The sequence below is a fragment of the Bombina bombina genome, chromosome 11, assembly GCF_027579735.1.
Source record: "Bombina bombina isolate aBomBom1 chromosome 11, aBomBom1.pri, whole genome shotgun sequence".
Taxonomy (NCBI): domain Eukaryota; kingdom Metazoa; phylum Chordata; class Amphibia; order Anura; family Bombinatoridae; genus Bombina; species Bombina bombina.
The window spans coordinates 173,787,315-173,808,352 of record NC_069509.1 but is presented as its reverse complement, the minus strand read 5'-3'; the positions used below and the strand labels follow the sequence as shown (position 1 = coordinate 173,808,352).

Genomic DNA, 21,038 nt, shown 5'->3' with positions numbered 1-21,038 from the left:
AGATCATCACCGCATGGAAGAAGACCTTCTCTGCCAGATTTCAGGAGCGGTGAGTACCTATTTGGGGCTTAGATTTAGGCTTTTTTTTTTAGATTAGGGTTTCTTTGGGCTGTAAAAGAGCTGATTCCCCTTTTAAGGGCAATGGTAGTTTAAGTTTTTTTAGTATTAGGTTTTTTTTTTTTTTTTAGGGGGGGTTGGTCTTAGTATTTTTTAAATGTAAAAGAGCTGTTTAACTTAGGATAATGCCCTACAAAAGGACCTTTTAAGGGCTATTGGTAGTTTAGTTTAGATTAGGGGGTGTTTTTATTCTGGGGAGGATTTTTTATTTTCATAGGGGTATTAGATTAGGTTTAATTTTTTTATTTTTGATAATTTGGTTTATTTTTTTCTGTAATGTTAAGACTTTTTATTTTTTGTCATTTTAGATTAATTTAATCTTAGGTTTGTTTGTTTTATTAAAGTAATGCTAGTTTTTTTAATTTTAATTGTAACAGTATTTTTTTATTTAATGTAATTGGGGTTAATTTTGGGGGTGTTAGGTTAGGGGGCTAAGTAATTAAATTAGTTATTTGCGTTGTGGGGGGTTGGCGGTTTAGAAGTTAGTAGTTTAATTAGGTTTTTTGTGATGTGCAGGGTTGGCGGTTTAGAGTTTAATAGCGTAATTAGGTTTAATGCATTGTGGGGGAGTGGGGGTTTAATTAGTTACTTTGCGATGTGGGAGGATGGCAGATTAGGGGTTAATACATTTATTAGGTAGATTTGTGATGTGGGTGAATGGTGAATTAGGGGTTAATAAATTTATTATGTAGGCTGCGATGTGGTGGTTGGTGGATTAGGGGTTAATATATTTTATTAGTTATTGCGGTGGGGGGATGATGGTTGACAGGTAGATATTGCGCATGCGTTAGGTGTAAGTTAGAACTTCCAGGGAGTTACGGTGCTCATATATTCAGTGCAAGGCTTGCTGCGCCTGCCTATGTGTGGCGAGGTGAAAATGTAGTAAAATTTCTCAATTTTCGCCGTCCTTGCACTGAATATGTGATACCGACTTGCAACGCGATTCTATGTTAGTTTATGGGAGTAAAATTAGTGGGCGACAGTTGAAATATATGCGGCGCCATATATGTGATAGCAATACCCAACTAAAAAGTGGTGACACTGGCTTTTGTGGGCGACGGCGCATATGTGATTGTGCCCTTTATTGACAAGCTGGAGCTGATCACCCAATCAGCACCCTTTATAAGCCTGCAGTTTCTGTCAGTTGGTGCTTGGTTATTCTGGATCTCTATAGCAGCTACCTGGTGTTCCTGAGTTTCTGTTTCCTGTACTTTTCGTTATTTGGATTCCTGTGTGACCTCAACTTGAATACTGCCTGTTCCTTTTATCTGCTGTCTGTTACGGTACCGGACCATAGCCTGGCTACTGAGTCCACTACATCCCTGTTCCTTTTATATGATGTGTGTTACGGTATCGGACCATAGCCTGACTACTGAGTCTGCTACCTGCTTGTTCCTTTTATATGATGTGTGTTACGGTACCTGACCATAGCCTGGATACTGAGTCTGCTACCTGCCTGTTCCTTTTATATGATGTGTGTTATGGTACCTGACCATAGACCGGCTACTGAGTCTGCTATCTGCCTGTTTCTTTAATCCAGGGGTCGCCCACCTTTACGGACCTCAGGGACCACTAAACTCACAATTTTAAATCCCGTGGACCACTAACATGATTTTTTTTTTTTTAAAGGTACAAACCTCTATAATTTGTGTGTATGTATGTATATATATATATATATATATATATATATATATATATATATATAATTATATACACACACATACTGCACATAACTAGTATAACCATACATTATGTATGTATTTAAACATTTTAAAGAATTATTTTTTTGGAATTAACTAACTGAATGACAGAACTGAGAGAATTCTTCACCTGACTGATGAAGGGTAAGTGCCAACTTTTGAGCTGGAAACAGAGAGGCAGAAATTGGTAAAAAAAATTATTATGTTTAAAAGGACCACAAGACTGCCAAGTTACCTCCCCAGTTAGGAATTATTCAAAACTACTTATGATCATGGACAGACATTGGAGTCATAAATTAAGTTTATATCCGAAAGCTCTTAATATGGATGTGAGCTAACCACGACTGATGTTACTGGCAATTACTATAATACTGGTGGGATATGGCTGATCTGCTGGAGAGGAATTACTGGAATTCAGGTGGAATGGCTTTGTGCGTGGAAACATTATTAGAATGAAAAATAATTCATTTTTAATTTAAAAAAAAAGAAGATGGAGGGGAGGAAGACAAACAGTGATGTAAGTCCATCTGAAGGAATTAGGAAAACTACTACAAAGAGACAGGTAAAGGGAAGAAAATAAATGAAATATAAGAGAGAAAATTTTTTTTAAGATTTTTTTTTTTTATATATACTATAATTCCACTATTTCAAGCCAAGACTATACCAACCTCTGCTGGCTTTAGAATAGAAGCATATTCCTCTGAGCAACGCGCCAGACAGGAGGAGTTAAAAGTACAATCTAGCTACGCAAGTTGTGCAGTACTACGCAACGTGCGTAGGGAGATTGTAATTTAACTCGTCCTCAGTCGGTTTTCACTGATGTCCAGCCAGGCACTGTAAGGAGTTGCATCACGACGGGGGTGACACCGTCAGAGGAGATTAATTCCTGCTTGATGGTGTCACGGACCACCAACATCTTCTCGTGGAATCTAATGTCTGTTACGGTACCTGACCATAGCCTGGTCCATTTTTGAGTCCACTACCTGCCTGTTACTTTTATCTGCTGTCTGTTCCGGTGCCTGACCATAGTCTGGCTACTGCCTCCGCTACCTTTATGTTCCAGTACATGACCATAACCTGACTACTGACTCCTCTAACTGCATCTTAATTTTATCTGCTGTCTGTTCCGGTGCCTGACAGTAGCCTGGGTACTGACGTTGCTATCTCAGCCCCCCGTTCCTTGGCTCACTCGTGTTTGGAATTGTGACCCCTAGTGATCCTTATATTGAGTGGCAACTGCAAGAGTAAACCTTCTCTGCAATCTGAGTTCCAGTCAACATACCAAGTCCTTATACATTGCCTTCAGCATACCCCACTTTCTTGCCCCTCCTGCAAGGGTCCCACCCCTATTAAAGTCCCCCTAACTTCCCTGTCCTGGACATCCTCCAAGAAATGTTGGGAAAGATATTTAAATCTGACTCTGACCTTAATGTCAGTCCATTATGAAACACAAACAATGCAGAGAAAAAAGAAAAACACTTTTCCAGGAATACGTTTTGGACTCATAAGCAAAGTGTTGCTGCCCATTAGCCCATGTCTTTTTTCCCCTCACTACTATTAGGGTGACTACAGCCCTAAACATCCCTTGCTATGGAGATAAGCTCAATGCAAAATGTAAATGCCTGTATACCCTGTTGCTGTTAATAAATCCTGTCCTATCAGTGCTGTAGTTACCGGATTAGTCAGAAAATGCTTCTTGCTTTTTAATAAACCTTATATAAAAGGGACAGTCTAGTTAAATTAAACCTTCATAATTCAGATAGGGAATGCAGCTTTAAACAACTTTCCAATTTACTTTTATCATCAAATTTGCTTTCTTCTTAGTATTCTTTGTTGAAAGCTAAACCTAGGTAGACTCATATGCTAATTTCTAAGCCCTTGAAGGCCGCCTCTTATCTCAGTGCATTTTTGACAGCTTTTCACAGCTACACAGCTCTAGTTCAAGTGTGCCATATAGATCACATTGTGATCACTCCAGTAGAGTTATTTATGAGTCAGCACTGATTGGATAAAATGTAAGTCTGTCAAAAGAACTGAAATAAGGGGGCTGTCTGCAGAGGCTTAGATACAAGATAATCAAAGAGGTAAAAAATGAAATAAACAATAAAAATTCTGGAATAGACTGTCCCTTTAAGTTTATTCAGCATACTTACTACTTAATGAAACAAAGTTAAAGGGACAGTCTACTCCAGAATTGTTATTGTATAAAAATATAGCTAATCCCTTTATTACCCATTCCCCAGTTTTGCATAACCAACGAGGTTATATTAATACACTTTTTACCTCTGTGATTGCCTTGTCAGTTCTGACTTTACTGTCCCTTCAATGGGCATGTGGAAGTTTTACTGGGACTTATGTCACCACTTTTGTTACACTTGGCCCAGATTCACACCAAATTTCAGTTTTTAACAAATTACTGCCACATACACCAGCATTCTATCTCTGTATATGTTCCAAAATACTGGAATTTTCAATTTAGCCGCTCTTCATAAAAATGGTAGTAGGGAAGATTCTGCTAACTATATGCCAGTCAGTTTGACCTCAATTTTAGGGAAATTTATGGAATCTCTTTTAAAGGATAGACTTGTGTCTTACCTTCAGACAAACAACATAGAAGACAAAGGACAGCATGGTTTCACTGCCGGACGATCATGTCAGTCAGACTAATCTAATTGATTTCTTTGACCATATAACTAAATTAATAAACCAGGGAGCAGCCGTAAATATTGCATATCTAGATTTTAGCAAAGCATTTGACACTGTCTCACACAACAAACTTATTCACAAAATGTATTGCCTTGAAGTAGATGCTAAGATTGTTAAGTGGGTAGCATGCTGGCTCAAGGATAGAAGGCAGAAGTTTTCAGTTAATGGAGTACATTCAAATGAGGGGTCAGTTACTAGTGGTGTTCTGACCACATCTTCAGAAAGATATAAATAAACTAGAAACTGTCCAAAGGAGACTACTAAATGGTACATGGTCTAAAATATAAAACGTACAAAGAAAGACTGTATGACATAAATATGTGAAGTTGAGCGAAGGGAAAGAGGTGACATGATAGAAACTTTCAAATATATAAAGAGACTTAATAAAGTGGAAGCTAAAAGCCTTTCCCCCCCAAAAAAGACATTGGGTCATAATCTTAAATTAGAGAGTATCAGAATTAGGAGAAATGTGAGGAAACATTTATTTACAGGAAGGGTTGTGGGTTCATGGAATAAACTTCCAATAAAGGAAGTAAACACAAAGACTGTAAAATAATAAAGAATGCCTGGGGCAGGCATAACGCTATTCTAAGAAAAAAGTAACGTGTAATATGGGTAGACTTGATGGGCCTTGTTGGTTCTTATCTACCGTCAAATTCTATGTTTCTATATTAATTATTTTCTTATACAAAACCCTTTTTTTTTTTCTTTCATGATTCAGATAGAGCAGCAATTTTAAGCAACTTTCTAATTTACTCCTATTATCAATTTTTCTTCATTCTCTTGCTATCTTTATTTGAAAAAGCAGGAATGTAAGCAAAGGAGCCAGACCATTTTTGGTTCAGCACCTGGGTAGCACTTGCTGATTGGTGGCTACATTTAAACACCAATCAGCAAATACTACCCATGTGCTGAGCCAAAAAAATGGTCCGGCTCCTACGCTTAAATTCCTGCTTTTTGTGTCCCTTTAATCCAGGGGTGTCCAAACTTTGCTCTCCAGAGGTTTTGGAACTACATTTCCGATGATGCTCAGCCAGCATTTTATCTAGCTGAGCATCATGGGAAATGTAGTTCCAAAACCTCTGGAGAGCAAAGTTTGGACATCCCTGCTTTAATCCAAGTGTTGTCTGGCTTCAGTGGCGTGGTCTATCTGAATCATGATTTCATTTGGACTTTAATTGGCACAAGCCAGTCCATTTTTTTCTTACACTGAAAACAAAATTATTTTATAAAATGTTTGTGTAAGATCGGTAAATAAATTTCACATATAAATCTATACTTACCGGTCCGCGTAGATCAATAAGTTCCTGCCTCATTTGGGACACAAGAATTTCTTTGGCAATAAGCGTTCGGTGCAGTCTCTCGTTAAATTCCATGAGTTCTCCGTGCATTTCTGCAACCTGCAAATGATGAAATCATATTTTTTAAATACATTCAGAAAAAAAATGTATTAATCTGTAATCTTGGTCTTATTAAGATGCACTCGGTACACTGTCAAACCAGCTTTAAGCAGCAGAAAATCTGTGCACTGTATAAATAGAAGTCATATTTTTAGTACGGATTAAACCAGAAGCTTGTTGGAATGTAAATCTCTGCGCTTGATGATACCTAAGTCAATCAGTTTGATGCGCACATTTAGACGCTTACTTTGCTCAAATGTAAATTTTACAGTACAATATTTTTTTGTAATTTTGTGAGGTTATGCTTTAAAAATAGTAAGCCAAAATTAAAGGGACATGAAACCCAAAGTCTTCAGATAGAACATGAGATTTTAAACAACTTTCTAATTTACTTCTATTATCAATTTTTCTTTATTCTCTTGGTATCTTTTGTTGAAAAGAAGGGACATTTGTTTAGGAGCCGGCCCATTTCGGGAGCACTATATGGCAGCAATTTTGCCAGAATGTTATCCATTTGCAAGAGCACCAATTGTTTATTTTGATGGCACAGTAAAGAAAAAGTTACACTTTTATGATTCAGATAGAACATGCAACTTTAAACAACTATCCAATTTACTGCTTTTTCTTATTTGCTTTGCTCTCTTTGTATCCTTTGTTAAAAATCATACCTAGGTACTGGCAGGCTCACAAGCAGCAATGCACTACTGGAAGCTAGCTGCTGAGTAGTAGCTGCACATACATGTCTCATGTCATTGGCTCACCCGATGTGCTCAGCTAGCTCTCAGTAGTGGATTGCTGCTCCTTCAACAAATGATAAAGGAAAAAAGCACATTTAATAACAGAAGTAAATTGGGAAATTATTTAAAAGTGCATGCTCCAAAATGAGCGCATGCTCTATATGAATCAAGAAAGAGAAATGTTGTGTTTCATGTCCCTTTAACCATTTCAGAATAAAATTAAACAGCTTCAAAATAAAGTATCTGCTTGTCAGTTCTGGTTTGTTCATTTCATGTCTGTTAAAGTAAATACCCTATTTCCAGCTCCGTATTAGCACCTGCAATGAATAAACCAGTAGCAACATTTTAAAAATTAAATTTGTGACCTGGCGCATAGAGCAGATTTTTAGTTATAACTGGAGGGATTAGAGTCAACCTGAGCTCACAATTTGTCCTGCAAACTGCAAATTGCAACATAATTGGCTGCTATGTACACACACTACACAGTTGTCTTATGGATTAATGATATATGTTAGTAATGTATCATTAATTGTTTGTATATACTATGGAATAGGAAAAAATATATTTTTAAGCCCTTTAAAACTAAAAAGAAAGGCACACAATATATAACATTTTTGTTAGAAGATCATCACTGATTTGGACACACTCAACATTCACCAGAATGCCCATAGGTACCAGATATACTTTTATACAATAAAATATATATAAAGAATGACTGTGTTTCTAAACCAGTGTGGGTTTCATGAGCATGTTTTTAAGAACAGTTTATATTTTCTCTTCATTTAATGTTAGAAAATAGCAGTTTCTTTAAAGTTACATCAATTTCAGGACAGCCAACATCTGACAAAATTGATGCTGTGGTGTTAGAAAAATGAGAGTGTTTAATATCACAGAATGCTACGCTATAGAACTTGCACTAAAATTACTTTTAATGAATTTGTGATCACTGGCTGCTCTTTGGGAAAAATCAATTTCATATTACCAGCGTTAGACATCTCCTTGAAAAAATCTTTACTGACCAATATTGCTCACACATTTTATGGGAAGGTTTTGTGATCATTTTTAAAGGGGTTTTCAAATGATACAAAAGTCAAAATTAAACTTTCATGATTGATATGGAGCATGAGTTTAAGAAACTGTTAAATATACATATATTATTAGATTGATTTTGTTCTCTTTGTATCCTTCACTGAAAAGCAGATGTGTTCAGCTAGCTCCCAGCAGTGCATTGCTGCTCTGGAGTTGACTTTACCTATGTGTTTAATCCCTTTGCAGGGAGTTAAATACACAGTTTTATGCAAGCAATAGTGCAATAATAAAATATTCTAACATATTAGAGCTTTTTTTTGCACATTTATGTCCCTTTAAAACACAAAATTGAATTCCATAAACAATGTTAAATAATACAATTTAATCCTTTTGTTCCCTTTTCCTATAACTTTAACAGATATGAACCCCAAATTTTTTCTTTCATTATTTAGATAGAGCAGCAAATTTAAGCAACTTTCTAATTTAGTCCTATTATCACATTTTCTTTGTTCTCTTGCTATCTTTATTTGAAAAGGCAGGAACTTAAGCCTAGGCGTAGATGAAAACATGTTAAAGCATATAGTTATGCAATATTTATATTTAATAAAGTGTTACTGTGTATTTACTGTAAATATTTGACATTTCAATGTTCTGCACATAGGGGAATATGTTCTATGTATTTTTAAATGGATATTCCTATATATCTATACCTATATATAATCATCTATATATAAAGATATATCTATTGTACCAAAAAAACATTAGATATATGTAGAAATATGTATTTATGAATAAATAGAACATATACTGCTATGTAAAGAACATTGGAATGGGAAATAGGCACTCAATATAAATAATTGTAAAAAGGGGTGTCAGTCGTACACATTTCTTTTACAGTCATCTTGAATATGAATTTAGTCATTGTATAGTTTTTCACTGTTATCTTTTTTAACTACTGTTGGTCATGTATGCCATTTGTCCTCTACTACTTGTTTTCTTTGTTGTATAACCCCAATAAAAGACTATTACAAAGAAAAAATTATATATATTTATTTATATTATGAAGTAAAGCACAGCATAGCCACAAAATGACTGGCTAGCTGATGAAATAAAATTAAAAGCTATTCTCAACTATTGCACGTTTTACAGAATTGTTATGGTCTATATGCTCTGTCCTTTGTCCCTCCTGATGCCCCCCTTTTTATTAACATCATAAATGTATCCAGAAATGCTGTGAGCCAGAGAAGCCCAAACCCCACCCCCAGACTGAAAACTCGCACTCTACCTTGCCCCAAAGGTGCACAACCACATCCCAGGAACTGATTTGCCACATGTGTTTTTTTTTTATGGGACCACAATGTTAACATTTCTCCTGACTCGTCAAATAATTGAAAATACTATATACAAATATAATTAGGGGCATATTTATAAAGACTGCTGCTCCATAACCTGTCGGCCTGCCCTGAGGCGGGGGACAGAAATCAACCGATCAAATACGATCGGGTTGATCTACACCACCTGCTAGCGAATCTGCAGGGGGCGGTATTGCACCAGCAGTTCACAAGAACTGCTGGTGCCTTGATAAATGCCGAGAGCGTATGCTTAGGTTTTTTATATAGGTTTTTATTTGGGGGGTTGGTTGTGTGGTTGGTGGGTTGTACTGTTGGGGGGGGTTGTAATTTAGTGTTGTTGTTTTTTTGTACTTTAGCTAATTTAATTTAATTTAGGTAATTGAATATAATTTGGTTAATTAATTTAATTATAGTGTAGTGTTAGGTGTAATTGTAACTTAGATTAGGTTTTATTTTACAGGTACTTTTGTATTTATTTTAACTAGGTAGCTATTAAATAGTTAACAACTATTTAATAACTATTCTACCTAGTTAAAATAAATACAAACTTGCCTGTAAAATAAAAATAAACCCTTAGATAGCTACAATGTAACTATTAGTTATATTGTAGCTAGCTTAGGGTTTATTTTATAGGTAAGTATTTAGTTTTAAATAGGAATAATGTAGTTAATTATAGTAATTTTATTTAGATTTATTGTAATTATATTTAAGTTAGAGGGTGTTAGGGTTAGACTTAGGTTTAGAGGTTAATACATTTAGTATAGTGGCGGCGACGTTGGGGGCGGCAGATTAGGGGTTAATAAATGTAGGTAGGTGGGGGCGATGTTAGGGCCGGCAGATTAGGGGTTAATAAATATAAATATAATGTAGGTGTCGGCGATGTTGGGGGCAGCAGATTAGGTGTTCATAACTATAATGTAGTTAGCGGCGGTGTCCGGAGCGGCAGATTAGGGGTTAATAAGTATAATGTAGGTGTCTGGGATGTCGGGGGCGGCAGATTAGGGGTTAATAAGTGTAAGATTAGAGGTGTTTAGACTTGGGGCTCATGGTAGGGTGTTAGGTGTAGACATAACTTATTTCCCCATAGGAATCAATGGGGCTGCGTTAGGGAGTTTTACGCTGCTTTTTGGCAAGTGTTAGACTTTTTTTCAGCCGGCTCTCCCCGTTGATTCCTATGGGGAAATCGTGCATGAGCACGTTACACCAGCTCACCGCTGACTTAAGCAGCGCTGGTATTGAAGTGCGGTAATGAGCAAAATTTTGCTCAATGCTCACTTCTTGCCTTTTAACAACGGGTTTCAGAAAACTCGTAATAGCAGTGCTGTATGTAAGTGAGCAGTGAGACAAAACTGCTCGTTGGCACCGAATAGCCTCTAACGCAAAACTTGTAATCTAGCCGTATAAATCCCAGTGAGTGCCTGCAGTGGTGTAGCATAGGCTCATACTTTGTATATTTAAGTGTTTCTTTTACAAATTAGAATGCACTTTGTATTTTCTCTATTTAAATTGAAAAACTGTCAGTTTCCCAGAGAGCGTCATTACTTTCTATGGGCCAGATAATCAAACATTCTCTAGTTTGGAGAGAGATTACAGAGCAGACTTCACAGAGGTTGAACTCACTGAATTTTCTAAGAAAAGGGGAGGAACCTGGAAGTCCCAGTTAGATGAGAGGTGCCTTCCATAGAAAGTAATGAACCTCTCTGGGATATAAATATCACATGGGAGAGAGAAGGTAACTGGAGGACACCTGGGGCTTATATAAAGGCTCTGTTTGCATCAACTACAAATTAAACTGAAATGTTTTCACTACAATTTAACTTGCTTTTGTCTATATTTTAATATATATTACTTTTCTGTTATTAAAATACGTGTATTGTGAAGTTTGAGCAAACTTCACCTGCATACAGGTGGCAAGAAAAATCAGTCAGACCAGCTTGTTTAAAATGCTTACAAAATGTCACAACACTTGTGAGAGAGCTTCAGACATTCACTGGGAACACCCTATTCAGCCTAGGGAACTTCCCTGTCCCTCCCACTTTCTGAAACTGTCAGTTTTAATTTGCAATACAGCAAATTCAATGTGCAATGTGATTTGTAAAAGCTACAGAGAAATGTACAAAGTATGATTCTAATTTGTTAAAGTAATGCAGAAACTTTCAAAACATAATCCGAATCTGTAAAATCACTGCTAGATGAAAATGTAAAAGGTATTAAAATATAAATGAGAAAGTGCAAAGCTTAAAGGGACACTGAACTCAATTTTTTTTCTTTTGTGATTCAGATAGAGCATGAAATTTTAAGCACCTTTCTAATTTACTCCTATTATCAAATTTTCTTCATTTTCTTGGTATCTTTATTTGAAATGCAAGAATGTAAGTTTAGATGCTGGCCTATTTTTGGTGAACAACCTGGGTTGTTCTTGCTGATTGGTGGATAAATTCATCCACCAATAAAAAAAGTGCTGTCCAGGGTGCTGAACTAAAAAAAAAGCTTAGATGCCTTTTTTTTTAAATAAAGATAGCAAGAGAACGAAGAAAAAATGATAATAGGAGTAAATTAGAAAGTTGCTTAAAATTGCATGGTCTATCTGAATCACGAAAGAAAAAATGTGGGTTCAGTGTCCATTTAAAAGCAATACCACTGAAATGTAAAATAATATAAAATACAAAGCACAAAGAGCAAGTGTAACAAAACTCTCATATCATGCAGTGCTATATTGCACTGGGCTTGTCTCTTCTTCACATACATAAATGAGAGATCTAACATTGCTGGAGAGTTCTGCCCTTTTTCTTTTTACTATTCTGTGAGATCAGCCCCTGTGAAGTCTGAACTGCAATTTCTCTACAAGCTAGAGAATACTGAAAAGCATACCTAGGTAGGTTCAGAACAGTAATTTACTACTGTGAGCTAGCTGCTGATTGGTTGCTCCACATATATATGCATCTTGTAATTGCCTGACCCAATGATTTAAGCTCACTGCCAGTAGTGCAATACTGCCACTTCAACAAAAATGTTGTGTAAAATGACATGCTCTATCTGAATCATAAAAAGGGTTTCCTGTCCATTTGAGTATCATGCAGAATATTGGATATTGTGTGATAGCAAACAAATCATTTTAAGACAGTTGGAAGCAGAAAATTAAACAAAGAAATTATGACCTTTAACTTTATGTAATTAGTGTGATGATTTAGTGTATTTGGACCAAACCTGACATTTTGTTATTGGCTAACTGAGCTCCCAGGCAGCAAGCCAACACCTCTAATGATACATAAATGTTGGTCAACATTAGAACTATTCATTGAATGAACTGCTTTCTGTACAGTACAGCTTACATACTGCTCACATACTGCTTACGGTACAGCTTGCAGTACAGCCTACATACTGCTTACAGTACAGCTTGCAGTACAGCCTACATACTGCTTACATACTGCTTACAGTACAGCTTACATACTGCTTACATACTGCATATGGTACAGCTTACATACTGCTTACATACTGATTATGGTACAGCTTGCAGTACAGCCTACATACTGCTTACATACTGCTTACGGTACAGCTTGCAGTACAGCCTATATACTGCTTACATACTGCTTACATACTGCTTACGGTACAGCTTGCAGTACAGCTTACATACTGCTTACAGTACAGCTTACATACTGCTTATGGTACAGCTTGCAGTACAGCTTACATACTGCTTACAATATAGCTTACAGTACAGCTTACATACTGCTCACATACTGCTTACGGTACAGCTTGCATACTGCTTACATTACAGTTTACAGTACAGCTTACATACTGCTCACATACTGCTCACATTACAGCTTACATACTGCTCACATACTGCTCACATTACAGCTTACATACTGCTCACATACTGCTCACATTACATCTTACATACTACTTACATTACAGTTTACAGTACAGCTTACAGTACAACTTATATACTGCTTACAGTGCAGCTTACATACTGCTTACAGTGCAGCTTACATACTGCTTACAGTGCAGCTTACATACTGCTTACAGTGCAGCTAACATACTGCTCACATACTGCTTACAGTACATCTTACATACTGCATACAGTACAGCTTACATACTGCTTACATTACAGCTTACATACAGCTTACAGTACAGCTTACATACAGCTTACAGTACAGCTTACATACTGCTTACATTACAGCTTACATACTGCTTACATTACAGCTTACAGTACAGCTTACATACTGCTTACATTACAGCTTACATTACAGCTTACGTACAGCTTACAAACTGATTACATACTGCTTACATACAGCTTACATACAGCTTACAGTACAGCTTACATACAGCTTACAGTACAGCTTACATTACAGCTTACATACTGCTTACATACTGCTTGCAGTACAGCTTACATACTGCTTATAGTACAGCTTACATTACAGCTTACATTACAGCTTACATACAGCTTACATACTGCTTACATACTGCTTACATACTGCTTACATACTGCTTACATACAGCTTACATTACAGCTTACATTACAGCTTACATACAGCTTACAGTACAGCTTACATACTGCTTACAGTACAGCTTACATACTGATTACAGTACAGCTTACATACTAGTTACAGTACAGCTTACATACTACTTACATACTGCTTACAGTACAGCTTACATACTGATTACATTACAGCTTACATACTGCTTACAGTACAGCTTACACACTGCTTACAGTACAGCTTACACACTGCTTACATACTGCATACAGTACAGCTTACAGTACAGCTTACAGTACAGCTAACATACTGATTACATACTGATTACAGTACAGCTTACATACTGATTACAGTACAGCTTACATACTGCTTACAGTACAGCTTATATACTGCTTACAGTACAGCTTATATACTGCTTACAGTACAGTTTACATACTGATTACAGTTCAGCTTACATACTGCTTACAGTACAGCTTACATACTGCTTACAGTACAGCTTACAGTACTGCTTACATACTGCTTACAGTACAGCTTACAGTACAGCTTACATACTGATTACATACTGCTTACAGTACAGCTTACATACTGATTACAGTTCAGCTTACATACTGCTTACACTACAGCTTACATACTGCTTACAGTACAGCTTACATACTGATTACATACTGATTACATACTGTTTACAGTACTGCTTACAGTACAGCTTACATACTGATTACATACTGTTTACAGTACTGCTTACAGTACAGCTTACATACTACTTACAGTACAGCTTCACACTGCTTACATACTGCTTACAGTACAGCTTACATACTGATTACAGTACAGCTTACATACTGCTTACAGTACAGCTTACATACTGATTACATACTGCTTACAGTACAGCTTACATACTGCTTGCAGTACAGCTTACATGCTGCTTACATTACAGCTTACATACTGCTTACAGTACAGCTTGCATACTGCTTACAGTACAGCTTACATACTAATTACATACTGCTTACAGTACAGCTTACATACTGATTACAGTACAGCTTACATACTGCTTGCAGTACAGCTTACATACTGCTTACATTACAGCTTACATACTGCTTACAGTACAGCTTGCATACTGCTTACAGTACAGCTTGCATACTGCTTACAGTACAGCTTACATACTGCTTACATACTGATTACAGTACAGCTTACATACTGATTACAGTACAGCTTACAGTACAGCTTACATACTGATTACATACTGCTTACAGTACAGCTTACATACTGCTTGCAGTACAGCTTGCATACTGCTTACAGTACAGCTTGCATACTGCTTACAGTACAGCTTACATACTGCTTACAGTACAGCTTACATACTGATTACAGTACAGCTTACATGCACCCTCCCATAATCTTTCATCTACCCAGTCTGAAAGTAGAGAGTTTGATTTTATTTTCACTAAACACAAATATGTTTATGGGTTTATGATTCATTGATCTAGCAGTGTGATCTCATACATAATATATTGTACAAATACAAGAAACAGCAATTCAATTGATTATAAACAGACGTGAGATGAATCAAACGCCATGAATCAATTGATTTGGAACAATTAAATATAACTATTAACGCATGTGTTTTATGCACATTAATCATCTTTAATCAACTAGTTACTATCTCTTTTATGTACCTAAGTGTAGTTTATTTTCATTAATGAGGAGAGAACTGACTGGTCCGGACATGACGTCAGCAGTCCTGACGTACGCATCCAGTGTGCGAGAGCAGCGTGTCGGCGTTTGAGACCGCTGAGCCTAGTTTTTGCATAGGCTTGTTACCCCCGGGCTCCGTATTAGCCCTTCACAGCAACTACAGTCAAGCTGATTTTTTTGCCGGAGATCACTGGGACCGACCTACAGCCCCTGTCTGCTCCTGGTCGCACACCGCCTGCGAGAGCTCTTGGCGGAGAGGATTCGTCTGAGTCAAAGCCACTCGGGCTAGGAAGAAGAAGTGGCGAGGAAGTCGTTCAAAGCACACAAACCCGTGCTTGGTCCGGTAAATGTACACTGGCCGTTACCAGTCCTCTGGCCAAGGACAAGGTTTTTTCGTCTTGTATATAACTTTGACCAATACCCGGTGTCACTCACAACTTCCTGTATATAAAAGACCACGCACTTATTCAAATCTGAGCGAGGGGATTGAAGTTGGTGTTTTATTTCAAGCCTACCAAAAGCAACTGCTTGTATAACAACGCAGCACTAGCTAAATAAAGTTTGGGTTCTCAGGAGGGAGGGTGAAGACCGACTATCTCACTTAATATATTTAAGAAATCTGTGGTCTGTAAGGCACATCGTATGGAAATAGGGTCTCTTTGCCGATCTAAGTCCCGCCCCTGAGCCACACATAACCCAGTAAAGTCAGCTAGGGTTGCTTTTAAAAAAATCAACTTGCAAGCTATTTTGGAAAACGTAAAACTCTCTCCCCACTTTGACCACCACAATACCAGAACTTGTTGTATTTACAGTTATGCCCGCACTATTGGTTAAATCTAGTCTGGGAACTATAGAGGGTGAGTGAAGCTACCCCTTGATTATCCCTGGAAACCCCAGGTGAACAACGGAGCATGTTGGACTGGTGCTAAAAGATTGGGGTGAGGTGGAATTCCTCAATATAAGTCCCCCCTCAGGGAGTGTTATAACCCAGTAAAGCAAACCTAAAGGCGGGGGAAGTATCCTGGCTAGGAAAAGAAAAGGGGAAAGGAGAGAGCCCCAAAGTGTTGGAGGCCTGGCTGTTGTCTATTCAGCCATGTTTTTGACTTATTACTTTTCTGCAAATGTTGGTTCAAGTATTAGTGCTAACATAATACTGCTTTCTGTCTATTGTCCTGGTTCACATTGAACATACGATACCAGTGTGTTGCAATTTAATAATATCTTGTCATATAGAAAATAACGGCAATTTAATAACAGAAAGTCGGTAACAAGTATTTTTCTTGCTCTTTATGGTATAGGGCAGCATTAACACTTTACCGAATGGTGCCTGTTCAGGAGCTCACTAAATTGTTTAAGGCTGTAGAAACCAATGTATATGATGTCTGTAAATTGTTATAAGTATAACCACCTCTCTTAAAACGTAGCATAGCTATTATAGATACTTGCATATTAAGAGGCGTTATATCTATCTACATAATAAGAACAGTCCCTTTTCTTTTTTAAAGGTCTATTTTGTGTGTAATGTGATATTGAATGGTATTAGAGGAGATTAGTCTCTCAAGCTGCTTTAACATTGTCGAGGATTTTCTGTCTCTTTGGCCATTTTGTGTCTAAAATTGATAGATGAAACTTTCTTGCAATGTTCTCCAATTGGGGGTCCACAACGCTATAAAAAAGTATTGTCATTTAAAAAAAAAATTATAATAAAAAAAAGGGACAAAAGAGGTACCTAATATCTATAGGTTTTATATCTAAGAGAGACCAGACATTATTCCCGTTGTTCCGTTCTAGAGGCCCCATATTAAGTATTAAGTTGTATTATTTGCAACTACTATATTAAGTGCTAGTCCCTGCTAATCACTTGAGTTTAATATAATAACAGGGGAGTTTGAAAATCCTCTGTAAAAGGTGATTGAATTAATAACTAACTAATCACTGTTCAAAGGTGGTTAGTGGTGCTTTCTGTCTCATTGCAGTAGAGTACCTATTTAAGACATGTAAAAGAAATCTTTTCATAAATAAATAGCAAGTCTAATAAGTACAAATATACTTTACTGAATTCAAGGTGTTAAATTAATTGAAGATATTGTATGTTCTTGTTTTTGACAGATCATTAGTGGGTTCCACGCAGAACTCTCTACTTTAGACGACTTTTACACTCACTAGATCTCACAGCACGTTATTTCTCTTATTGAGGATCTTCTTTGTAGAATACAAGCTTTTTCTCTTTTTTTTTTCTCTTTCTCCTCCCCTTCACATTCACACAACATTATTGACACAATAATAACAATCCACAAGGCACAGTTCACAATCTTTTTTACCACACATTGTTGCCTTTTTTTTTTTTATTTCCTTTTCTCACTTTTATAGAGAAATTTGTTTATTCAGCTAAAAATAAATCACCCACAATGCCCCCCAAAAAAGATAAACCAAAAATGAAAAGTAATACCTCGCTAGCACAAGACAGTATAATAGAAGAGCAATCTTTAACTCAGACAAACCTAGATGTTCAACAGCTGGTTGAGCAATTCTCAACTTCAATGTTACCCCATCTCGAGTTGATTAGACAAGACGCAGCAGCCTTATCTTTGGAAGTTAGACAGTTTAATAACAGATTAGACGAAGCTGAGGCTAGAATTTCAGAAATTGAAGACAGAATAAACTCAAGAGAACAAGATTCTAAATATTATGACACTACTATTAAGAGATTACAAGATAGACTCAATGATCTTGAAGATAGTTCAAGAAGGAATAATCTGAGAATATTAGGTGTTCCAGAGACCCAAGAATTTTGTGATCTTAATAAGTTCATAGATGAAACACTGCCAACGCTACTAGACTTACCCATTTCGCAAGCTAAAATAATGATTGAAAGAATACACAGGACAGGGCCTGAGAAAACTAGACCTGATGGTACTATCATGAGTAGACCTATAATTGTCAAATTCTTACATTTCCAAGACAAGTCATCTATTTTGAGTCATTACAGAAAAAAGAAAGCCACAATGTTATTAAAAGACAAAAAAATAATAATATTCCAAGATTACTCATTGGAGACGTCTAATCGCAGAAAAGAAATGGCCCCCTTTTGTTCAAAACTAATAGAGAAAGACTTCAATGCTTTTCTGCTATATCCAGCTAAAATTAAAGTATTAAAGCCAGGAGTTTGGCATGTTTTGAATAATAAAACTGAGGCTAATCTTTTCCTAGATAATATCACAGGTTGAAGTAAAATGATGCTGGAAATATTAAACTTAAAGGTTTTAAAATAAAAAAAAAAAAAATTCTCTTTCTTCCATTCCTCCTCTTCTCCTTTTACCGCTTCCCGCCTCTCCCCCCACCGTCCCTCGCTCTCATGCCCCAACGTCAGTGTTATTCAGGATATTGTTTTTTCGCTCCTCTAGAACATAAAGGACATTAATTTGCTCTCGTGGAATGTTCGTGGTATAACAACACCTATTAAGCGCAAAGCTATTCTAAAACACTTAAACTCTAGTAAAGCCCAAATTGCTTTCCTTCAGGAAACCTACTTAGTGGCCAATGAAGCTTACAAACTTAAAACAGGTTGGGTGGGCGAAGTGGTGGCCACTACAGGCTCCAAAAGAAAAAGGGGTGTAGCAATATTATTTCATAGAAATCTAGATTACAATATTACATATAAGGATATTGACGAGGAAGGCAGATTTATTGTGGTACAGGTAGTAATAGCTAATTATAAATATACTCTCTGTAACATATATGCCCCAATTAACGGAGATAAAGGGTTTTGGAGTAGCTTAACTAGAAAATTAACAAAATACGTAGATGAGGGCTTGATCATTGCAGGTGACCTAAATTTAATAACTCAATATCCCTTGGACCGTTTACATAGAGTTAAAGAGAAAAACAAAAAAATAAACTATAAAGCTGAGACAAACCTTATAAAAAAAATTAAAAAAAACTTTGAATTTAGTAGATATTTAGAGATTGCATAATCCTGATCTAAAAGAATACACATGTGAATCCAAAACATATAAAACACTTTCACGAATTGACTACTTCCTAACAGACAAAAAACTTGTGGGCAAGACATTAAAGGCATCCCTTTCTACGATTATTCTCTCAGACCACGCTCCCATCTTACTGCAGATGCAACCTGATATGATACAAACTTTGTATGTCTCATTTAGCTTTCCAAAATATCTTATTAATAATTCTAAATTTAAAAATTTGCTAAATGAAAAATGGAAAGAATTTATTTTCAATAATCAAAACTCTGTGCAGAATCCGGAGATTCTGTGGGAAGCGTCTAAAGCTGTCCTAAGGGGAGAAATAAAAGCATACCTATGCCACCTCAAAAAACAGAATAATGAGCGCAGTACCCAACTCTCTAATCAATTAGTGAATGCATACAATGCCTATTTAAGAGAGCTGTCGAGTGAGAGATGGAGTGCATATCAGCAAGCAAAGAAGGAGAGGGAAATATTTTTGCAGCAGAACGCAGCTAGAGAAGTTTTAAAATTCAATGCAAAATATTACAGACATGGAGGTAAAATGGGCAAATGCCTTTCTAATCTAGTCAAAATAGCTAAGGGTCCCAGGGCAATTTTGGCGATAAAAAGCGACACGAAAAGACTAACCCAAATTTACGATATTAGTGCTGAATTTTTAACACATTATAAACGTATTTTTTCTTCTTCAGCAACTGATGTAGACAATAAGAGAGCATTTTGGGAATCCTGTAAACTGCCATATCTGTTAGGGGAAGATTTGTTAGATTTGAACACCCCCATAATGCAGGAAGAAGTCGAGAAAGCTATTAAGCATATAGCCTGTAATAAAGCTGCAGGGCCAGACGCGCTGCCAAATGAGTACTATAAAATTCTGCAGAACAATATTGCAAAAAACCTAGATGAGTTATTTAATTATTACTATATCGAAGGAGCGAGTTTCTCGAAAGAATTCACAAAATCAACAATTATTCTAATCCCAAAAAAAAGGTAAAGACCCTGAAACGCTAGACACATATCGTCCAATATCTCTGCTCAATTCAGATTATAAAATTTTAACTTCTATAATCGCAGCAAGATTACAAAAGCTATTACCAAACTTGATTCACACTGACCAAACAGGGTTCATGAAAGGCAGATCGTCTTTTACTAACTTAAGGAAACTGCTCCTAACAGTAGACTACTATAATGCTCAGGAATCAGAGACTACACATACAGGCAGCGATAAGGTAGTGATTGCCATCGATGCCGAAAAAGCGTTCAACGCAATTGAGTGGCAGCACCTTTTTGACTCTCTAGAACGTTTTGGCTTAAAGGGCTGTTTTCTGAAATTCATCCACAAGTTATAAGATAACCCATTCTCGGCCTTGGTAGTTAATGGTTTACTTTCAGAGAGTTTTCAATTAAACAAAGGGACCAGGCAAGGGTGTCCGTTGTCGCCGTTGCTATTTAATTTATGTATAGAACCGCTAGCAATCGTTCTAAGAAATAATATGCCTGGTATCAAAGTAGGCTCTAAAGAATTCAAAATATCACTTTATGCGGACGACCTCTTGGTGTTTTATTAGCGATGCAAATGAAAATGTCCCAAAACTTATAAAAATTCTTGATAGTTTCGGCTCCTTTTCAGGGTACAAGGTAAACTCGCAAAAATCTGAAATTATATGGATTCAAAAAATGGGAAATTACAGAGGAGATTGCCCTTTTCAGGAAGTTAAAAGTTTAAGGTATTTGGGTATTAATGTTAATATATCTCCAAAAAAATGGTATGATGATAATTTTGCAGGATTGTTCACTAAAGTGGAAAATTACCTTCAAAGATGGTCTAATTTCCCCCTTACCTTAGCAGG

At 36.6% G+C, this 21,038-nt stretch overlaps 1 protein-coding gene across 1 annotated transcript in view; it reads right to left on the bottom strand.

The window, feature by feature from the left end:
- SNX29 (sorting nexin 29) overlaps positions 1–21,038 on the bottom strand; it is a 1,109,599-nt gene that overhangs the window by 519,960 nt on the left and 568,601 nt on the right. The window contains exon 16 of the mRNA XM_053694493.1: positions 5,807–5,923. Coding sequence (XP_053550468.1) covers positions 5,807–5,923 — 117 coding nt within the window. The remainder of the gene's footprint in view (positions 1–5,806; positions 5,924–21,038) is intronic.